We start from the raw sequence: 9,768 nt of genomic DNA on the forward strand, positions 1-9,768 counted from the left end.
AAATGGATTGAAGGAACAAACCTGTTCTATAACCAAAGAAAAGTCATTTGGAAAATTATGTAGCTTTGGAAGGACTAAACTAAGGTTTCATTTGACTTCACGATAGTATTACCTAGTAATTTAAATCTGACCCTGTAGTAAAATCATGTTCTGACTTCAGTATTGTAATAATTTTAGGCTCGGAAATCAAAGGTTTTTGGTATCTACTGTCAGGCATTATAAATTAGCATTTTTTATACAGGTGTGAAAAAACCCTTAGTGCTGCAAAATCTGACCCCTGTGTGCAGACATGATGCCAAGAGTGGAAAGTTCCACACCAGAGCCTGTGATGGGTTGCAGTCAAAACACAGGTGCACAAAAATATATGAAATGACTTTCAAACTATATGAAATATAAATGGATTTTGTGTTTAGATTTGGACCCCATGTAAGAAAAGGTAGCAAATAAACAAGTTCAATAGAAGTCATGCTGATTACACATTAAATTTAGGCCTGAAGTTCTTAATAGCTAGGGCATAAATGGAAACTCGGGCTATTATTATACAAAGAAGTGTACTGGTCTTTTCAGAGACAAAAACTTCTTCTGATGTTAAATTTCAGTAGTTTTTTCTTTACCACTAATAACATGATGGAAAATTATCTTCAGGAGATATGGAAATACTTTTCATATTGTTGTTTTTAATGATATTTCTAAACAAAACAGACGGGAGCTGCAAAGATCGTTCAGTAGTTGGGAAGGTTTGCAGCTCTTGCAGAGAACCAGAGTTCGGCTCCCAGCACCCATGTCAGGTGGCTCACAACTACCTCTAACTCCAGTTTCAGGGTATCTGACGCTTTCTTCACTGGCACCTGCATTCATGTGCACATACATTCACAAAGACACACACATACACATAAATAATAAAATCAATATTTAAAAATAGAAGGGGTGTATTATTAAAGTTCCTCCAAAGAAGGCATTACTACAAAAAGAACTCCATAAATAATTTGGGGAGGAGGCTGGAGAGATGGTTCAACAGTTAAGAACATTTGTTGTTTTTCCAGAGGATCTGGGTTCAGTTCCCAGCACCCACATGGCCGCTAACAATGGTCAGCAACTCCAGTTTCAGGGGATCCAATGCCCTTTTCTGGCCTCTGCAGGACAATGCACACACATGATGCAATACATAAATGCAGGCACAACCTGTTATTTTGGTCTGTCAAATTTATGTGGGTGTGTCTACCCAAAGTAGGTACACAAAGGCTAAATAAGTAAACCTTACGCCCATATGAAGTGACATGGAAGGGGTATAATTTCATCTTAAAGTCAGAATTATTCAACTCACCGTTCTTTTCAGTATTGTGGGTGCAAGAAAGGGCAGCTCATCAGAGACTCCAGAAGGCTGAAACAACAGAAATACTATGAACACACACACACACACACACACACACACTCAACACATAATTGCCTCATCAAAAATGCTACCAAATTAAACTTTGTATTTACTTTACAAAGAAAAACGGAAGAGGCCCACACACAGAAATAACTGAAGAAACAGCAAAATAAGAAAAATCCAAACTAAAATAAAAATTCTCTTAATACCAATAGTAAAGCTTCTCACTGGCTTCTTAGTGAAGAAATATAAATTAATATCAAGAATTTACTCATCATATGCTAATATGGTTCATATAATTATACTTTAGTTACATTCAAGTAATTTTCAAATAGCCTAATTCTAAGTGCCAGTTCAGTCATTTTCAAATAATATTTTACCTTCACAAGGCACTTAGTGAAAAACAGTTGTGACTCTGGTGCTCAGACTAGACAGAAGAGATAACCAGTACTTTCTTGATGCTATAGTGCTTTTTGGTTGTGCTACATATTAAATATGCATGACACAAAGCATTAGAAATTTATGCTAGTATTGAATAAGCTTAAAGCCATCTGAAAAGCCCCTCTGGGATTTTCCCAAGAGACTGACAACATGGCATTTCCTATCTCCATTCAACTAATCTTACCTTCAGATACAGATGAAGACTGTGAATTGATCAAATAGTTCAGAAACTCTTCTAAATTCAGTGTCCCATCCTCTGAAAGGAAAAATGCCAGACAACATAAGAAAATTAAGTGACCAGATATAATAAACAGATGTCTATAGTAACTGCTCCACTGGAAAACACTCTGTAGATTTGGCTTTGAAACACGGAAATACAGTCAGAAAGACAGATGCATGCCCTTCATTCAAGCACACACACTACCCCTACAGATATTTCATCGCATGGTACTGCCGAAAATAACCAGATCCCAGCTAACAGTAACTAGAGCCTCGTTCGATGGTTGGTAGAAGAAAGCCTTGGATAATCCATGAAGCAAATAAATCCTCCAAGGATTTGAAAAGCAAAGGCACTTCGAAACTGAATACTCACCCCTGGGAGCCACATTCTTTAGGGCTGCCTCGATCACATCTTGGGGTAATACAACTCCTACATTTTTCATCATGGAGACTAGATCATCCAAATCTGTCTCTTTTTTTCTTAACGTAGGCCAGAGTTTTTCAAGGGGCCTTTCATTTCTAGGTACAAAAAAAATACACAGTGTAGGATTTTTCCTAAACCACTGAAATATCAATAGTAGGTCCTGAATAATAACTGTCACTTCTACCTGATTCTACCTGAGCTTGCTAAGCACTGTAAGTGCTTTACATGCAACATCCCATTTAACTTCCCAAATGGTGACATCACTATTAAAATTCTTCTAACTTACCAAGTACAAAAGGAAAATACCTTTGGAAAAGTGTCCAAAAATACAGTTACAATCTGAAGTCAATATTGAAGACAAGAATATTTAACCTCATAGGCAAAACATTTAGCCACTATGATAACCAACTCATTTTAGATATTTAACTTTGTGAGTTAGTAATTTATATTTATATGTGTGCATATTTATACATATACATGTATACAGGAATATAAGTCATGAAATAAGAAGGGACCATGAAGGGAGAAAAACAATCTTAAGGAATGAGGAGACAGAAAAAAGGAGGATAACAGAATATATGTGACACGAAGGAGGAAGGAATGGGGCAGCAGAAGGGGGCAGGGCAACTGGGGAGGGGAGGGGAGGAGCTGCAAGAGCAAAGGATTTGTGAAAAAAATCTCATAATGAACTCACTACTTTGTATGCTAAATAGGAACCTGTTATTCAACTCTCAGGTGGCAAAGAGATGCTAGGAGAAAGATTATATTTCACTAGAATGCTCAATATGAGGATAATCCTGAAAAAATTTCAATCAACCCCAAGAGGGGAAAAAAAGTCTAGTGTTGTTGAACTCATTACAGTTGATTCTTCATCACTCAGCTCTGTGGATTTATGAATGAAAATAGATACCACTTTATATATAATAGTAATAAATGAGTCAGAAAAGGAAACACTTACCATCAACAGGAGCACGTGAGTCCATCTCCTCTTATTCTTCTTCTGGGATACAAATCCCTAGGCCGTTCATAGTATTTCTTACATTACCAATATTCATTTTTGCGTTGGTAATGTTGCCCATGGCATTTGCAAATTCATTAATCTCTATTAAATGGAAATATTTTCAGTTCAGATGCAACCAAATTTTAAATAATAAACTTAAGCTATCATTCAAAAATTAGTAATAGATACCTGACATTTTCATTTAAAGACAATATAGGCCAGTTCAATTTGTGTTAAGTATTCACTTCTCTACATATATATTTAACTCTCATTTTATACACATAAAATGGAAGATCAAATGTAAGATAAACTCGTAAGACTAGATTAAACTTTCATTAATAACTGGAAATTAATGCTAATGTAAGAGGGACTTTACTCCCACATACTTGGCTCTACTCTATTTAATAGCAAACATTTTAATAAGGGCCTAATAGGGGGCTGGAGAGATGGCTCAGTGGTTAAGACACAGACTGCTCTTGCAGAGGACCTGGGTTTGATTCCCAGCACCCACACGGCGGCTACGAACCATTCTTAACTCCAGTTCCAGGGGAATCTGACTCCCTCTTCTGACCTCTGCAGCGCTGCACGACATGGGTGTACTCACATACATGCAGGTAATACACTCATACACATAAAATAAAAATAATAAATAAAATATTTTAAAAGGGTCTAAAACAGATAATGACCTGGTACAGAGAATGTGTTCCTGATAGAAAGATGAGAGAGAACATTTCCATGGACTAACTATGCTCATATCACTTTGCAGAAGTCATGACCGATTCCATCTGGGAAAACCCATTTTTATCATATAATAGCATGGTTAGTTTGTATTTGGGACTTTGGGATCTGTGCTTGCAACCCTTTAAACTGATGGTTAAATATCCTAGATGAAAATATAAGCACTGCCTTTTATTTGGGTAAAATATTTCTATCAAGAAATAGCTATAGGCTAGTAAGTAATTCTAATATAAATTTGGGAAATTAAACTCAGCTTTTCTGTGAGTAGGTATTTTATCATTAATAATTTGTGCATTCCCACATCTGTTCTGCAATATGAACCCTTCCTAGTTAACTGCTCTCCCTCAGATATCAGATGCATTCTCACCTGTGTATGGAGAATCCCAGTCTTCTTTTCCTCAATCACCTTATACTCAATCTAACAACACATTCAAGGTCCACAGCTCCTTCTTCAAGCTTCCCCAGTTCATTCTGATCTCATTAAACCCTAATACCTGTAGCTCATGTAGCTGGTTTCACAAGATTTAATACATACTTTACCAAATATATTTTCTCTCTGATCTCACCTAGGGAGAGAGCCTAGATCCAGCCTCCACATGGTGGTGAGCTTCCCCAAATCAAGCCTTGCCCAATCCCCTGTTTGGGACCACTGCGTAGCCGCTCCCACTTCAACAGGACTAGACCTCTCTGCCCCACAGTAGACTGGGCCCAGGCCTGAGAGTGTCTGGATCCAGCCTCCCCTCAGCGAACTTCCCAAATTGTGCTGTAAGTGCCTACTAGTAGGGGTCCAGACGGGTGCACGACATGGGTGCACTAACATACACTTAGGCAATATACTCATACACATAAATTAAAAAATAATAATAAGGGCTGGGCGTGGTGGTGCACACCTTTAATCCCAGCACTTGGGAGGCAGAGGCAGGCGGATCTCTGTGAGTTCAAGGCCGGCCTGGTCTACATAGTGAGTTCCAGGACAGCTGGGGCTACAGGGAGACCCTGTCTCAAAAAGACCAAAAAAAAAAAAAATAGTAATAATAATAATAATAAAATTTTTTTAAAACATGTCAATGCACTTATTCAACTCCCTACCACTCCAAAAACCCTTGCCTCTTTAAGGCAGTATATTACATTCAATAAATTAGTTTAAAGATGACACTTTGGTAATTATTCATCCATAAAATTATCTACTTCTCCTGTTATTAAATCATTTTTTTCCAGCTATGTGATGCCTACCCCTCTGATCATTTTTCCCTTTGGATCCCTAGCCTCTGTGTTTATCTTCCCTCTGCCCACCTACATGTGACCTTTTATCACAGAGTCCTTGCACCAGGATGTTATGCTTCAGCACAAGCTCATAGCAGTGGGGCCAAAAAACCATGGACTGAAATCTCTAAAACCAGGAACCAAAATGAATCTTTTCTCCTTTCAACTGCTTCTTTTAGGTTTTTGTCACAGCAACAAAAAGTCTGATTAACACACCGACTTAGTAGAATAGTCACAAGGAATAAGTTGTGTGAAGTAATCTAGCCAAATGAATGAACTCTAGGTTTTCTAAGAGATTCTGACTAAAACAATAAGGTGGAGAAAGAGTGAGGAAAACACCCAACATATCTTTGGCCTATGCATGCACATATTCATATGAACACATTCATACAACACATGCATACATATATGCATAAAGACTAAGTAGAACTAGGGGTATAGTTCAATGGTAGAGCACTTGCCTATCATGTGTAAGCCCTTGGGTTCAATCTACACACTGCTAAAAACAAAGAGAGATTAATACGCAACATTAAAAACTAAACTAAAACAAGCCCACCTTCATCTAAACCCTAAACTACAAAATGTGTGCCATTTATTTGACATCATAAGATATTAGTTATATATCTGTATGTAAATAGGCCATCAACTTCAACTATTATGGCTCTTTTCCTAAGTTCTAAGTGTTTTAAAACTTCTCAATTATTCTTACCTCTAAAATCTTGGAAACACTTATTGCTCTTCAGCGCTAAAAGAGCATCCTTTTGGGAAATGCGTCCATTTTCTATAAAGAGGAAAACATTACAAAGGTTGAATTAAGAGTCAAAAAACATCAAGGATAGCCACAGTGAGCTATACTGGTTTGTTTATTGCCCCTTCAAGTGCTTTATAATTTCTTGCCCCACAGACTTTTGTCCAGAATGCCATCCAGTGTGTACATATTCAAATCTTATCCATACACTTCATAAGCCTGCTTTTTCCAAAGCATTCCCTTCATCCTGCATTCCCTCTAAACATTGCTCTGTCCCTTCCCTTTCCATCACAGGCTGAGTTCTGGAAGGAAATGTTTTTACTCATTTCTTTACTCACATCTCCAAGTGCTGGGGTGGCATCATCCATTAACCACCATTAAACATGTTCTTACCAGGTTCACCAGGTAACTTGGTTACTGCCAATCTAATGGACATTTTCTAATATTTTTTCTAATCTAGTACTTTTCTTTTTTAAAGTAACTTCCCTTTACCCTGTTAATTCAGCCTTTTCTTATTTTTTTCCATCTTTCTGGTTAATTCTTTTTAAAAAAATATATTTTATTTATTATTTTTATTTTATGTGTATGAGTGTTTTGCCTCCATGTATATAAGTGCACCACCTGCTGTGCAATGCCTGCAGAGGCCAGAAGAGGGTGTCAGATCCCCTGGAACTGGAGTTATGGACAGTTGTTAACTACCATGTAAGTGCAGGGAATCGAACCTGGGTCCTTTGGAAGAACATCAAGTGTTCTTAACCACTGAACCATCTCTCTAGCCACCCCCACCCCTGGTTTTTCTTAAGGCACATCATACACTACTCTTTCTCAACAATTACTTAATAGATAGCATGCCCAAGTGCTCTGCCCTTAGTTTTTGTGTCATTATACCACATCACCTTTACCTGTCCTGTAACTTGTTGGTGACTTCTACTTCCAGCCTAGATGGCTAACCACTGTACATTTTCAATACTTTGTCCACAAGTACATCCTAGCTAAATTTTTCATTTTTGTGCCAAAATCTGATGGTCCTCCTGAATTTCCACACATTAGAATGCATCAGATATTCTGGATTATTCGTGTTCCTTAACATCGCATGAACTTCTACACTTTGCACATACTGAGTATTCTTTCCTAACTCTTTGCGCCCCCTTCCCTGAATCTCTGAATTTTGGCTAATTCTTACTCATATTCCAAAATTCAACTCCAACATCCTTCTTCTAAGAAAACTCTTCTGGTTACCTACCCTATCTAACTCTGTGTGGACTAGGTACCTAGTATATGTGTTTTTCTATATTTACCTCTATCTATATAACATCACATACTTGGCTTTTACTTCTCTATTGTTACATACCTTTTTGAGGTTTGTTTCATTTTTTAGACAGGGCTTCATCTATCCCAGGCCAGTTACAAGTTTGCTATATAGCAGAAGATGACCTTGAACTTCTGATCCTCCTGCGTCTACTTCTTGAGTGCTGGGAATACAGACATGTGCCACTACATTTGGTTTATACAGTGCTGGGGATTGAACCTGGTGCTTCATGCATGCTAGGCAAGCACTATACCAACTGACTGATGTCCTTGGTTTTGGTTTTTGTATCTTATCTCATTAAAAGCTTTCTAAATATATTTTTATTTCTTTTTTTTCTTTGTATATGTTATATATTATATAACCCCTAACATCATAGGTACTGAAGATCAGGTCTGTCACACATGCAGACTGGGTAATATACAACTCTAAGAGGTACTATTCACACAGATGACAAATACCCCTTATGTTGTCATGTAGTGGCCCTAGACAATATGACTCATAAAGCAATGCCCAAACCCATTTAAATAAGGTCAAAAGGAAAAGACTTCTAGGAATGGACTTTATTTTTCCATATTTTTATTTTTACTTTATTATGTTTTAAATTTAATTTATAATTATCATATATTCATTATGCAAATTGACATGTGGTTTTATTTCATACACTTATTAATATATCATGTATTTTGCTTATATTCACTCTCTTCCCATTACCCTTCTGGTTCTCCCCTTATACTCACTGGTCACATCCCTTGTCCCTTACAGTTCCACTCTACTTTAGGAATTAGTAAAAAAGTACACACGAAAGCTTCCAAATTTGAAAATTATCTATCAATATCAGAAAACTTTAAATTCAATGCATAAATCAAAGTTTTGATTTACACTCAACCTCATGTCATAAATATCTCATCCAGAGAGGAGAAAGTACCCCCCACCTTATTCTCTTCCTGACAGTTTCAACTCACCCCAACCTTTCCAGAAAATTATTTTACCTTCCTTGATATTCAACAGGCACTAAAGACAAACAAATATGCCCTAACCCAGTGGAATCAACACAGGATAGTTTATAAGACTTTAGAGGGAGGTCTTAAAAATGCTTACTATAATTATTCAAATATGTTCTATCATCCAGCGTGCTAGCATACATCTAAACTCCAAGAACGCAAGAGGCTGAAACAGAAGGATTAAGAGTTCAGATCAACCTGTGCAACATAATAAGTTCCAGGCAAGCTACATAGGGAGACCCTGTCTCAAAAACTCAGACAAGTAGGGCATGGTAGCCCACGCCTTTAATCCCAGCACTTGGGAGGCAGAGGCAGGCAGATCTCTGTGAGTTTGAGGTCAGCCTCATCTACATAGCGAGTTCTAGGCCAGTTGGGGCTACAGCAAGACCCTGTCTCAAAAAGACAAAAAAAAAAGCCTCAAAGAAAAAACTTAATAAAACTTAATAAACTTAATAAACAATCTCAGTGAACCACTCTCTTAAACTAAATTGACTGTCAGTGATTATATATACCATCAACATCCACTGTTTTCTCTAACAGCTGTTGATCCTCAAGTTTTAAAGAAATGTTGAGATCACTGAAAGCATCTTTTAAGTTGTTAAATTGAATTTTGTCAGAGTTCATCAAGTTGATAGTACTAAGGGAAGTTTGTATATATGAAAGCAAATGGAGAGTCTCTAACTTAATTTATTCTTTATAAATGTTTTCACTTTATATATTATCAATAATACACCTATAATTCATGCTGCTTGCCAAACATATATGGGTGCTAGCATTATCTTAACATTAGCTCTATGATTTAAAAGTTAATAAAATTGGTCAGAAATCCCTTTATTCTAAGATTTCCCTAATATGACCAATTGCTTTTAATCTCAACATTAAAACAATTAAGAGGAGGGGGGGAGAAATGGATGGAAATTATGTAAATACAGTACTCATGTATGAAATTCCCAAAAAATAATAAATTAAAAAAATTTTAAAGGAGAGGATGAAAGAAATGACTCAGCAGTTAAGAGTGCTTTCTGCTCTTGCAGTGTGGATCACAACCGTATAAACTTGGTGAGGCAAAGATTTCTTTATTTTATATTATTTTATTATTCTTAATTGAGAGAGAGAGACAGAGAGAGACAGAGAGAGACAGAGAGAGAGAGAGAGAGAGAGAGAGAGAGAGAGAGAGACACACAGGGGCCAGATTTTGGGGATCGAGAGCGCTCATAACTGCTGAGCGCTCTCTCCACCACAAAGAGTCTTAT

At 37.0% G+C, this 9,768-nt stretch overlaps 1 protein-coding gene across 1 annotated transcript in view; it reads right to left on the bottom strand.

Moving 5' to 3' along the window:
• Positions 1–3,445: 3,445 nt before the first annotated feature.
• Positions 3,446–9,768, bottom strand: part of Efcab13 (EF-hand calcium binding domain 13) — a 103,217-nt gene continuing 96,894 nt past the window's right edge. Inside the window, 2 exon segments of the mRNA XM_029558072.1 lie at positions 3,446–3,558; positions 6,167–6,238. Of these exon segments, the coding sequence (XP_029413932.1) occupies positions 3,446–3,558; positions 6,167–6,238 (185 nt within the window).

This window comes from Nannospalax galili, unplaced genomic scaffold (assembly GCF_000622305.1).
Source record: "Nannospalax galili isolate Female #2095 unplaced genomic scaffold, S.galili_v1.0 scaffold1128, whole genome shotgun sequence".
In the NCBI taxonomy this organism is placed as follows: domain Eukaryota; kingdom Metazoa; phylum Chordata; class Mammalia; order Rodentia; family Spalacidae; genus Nannospalax; species Nannospalax galili.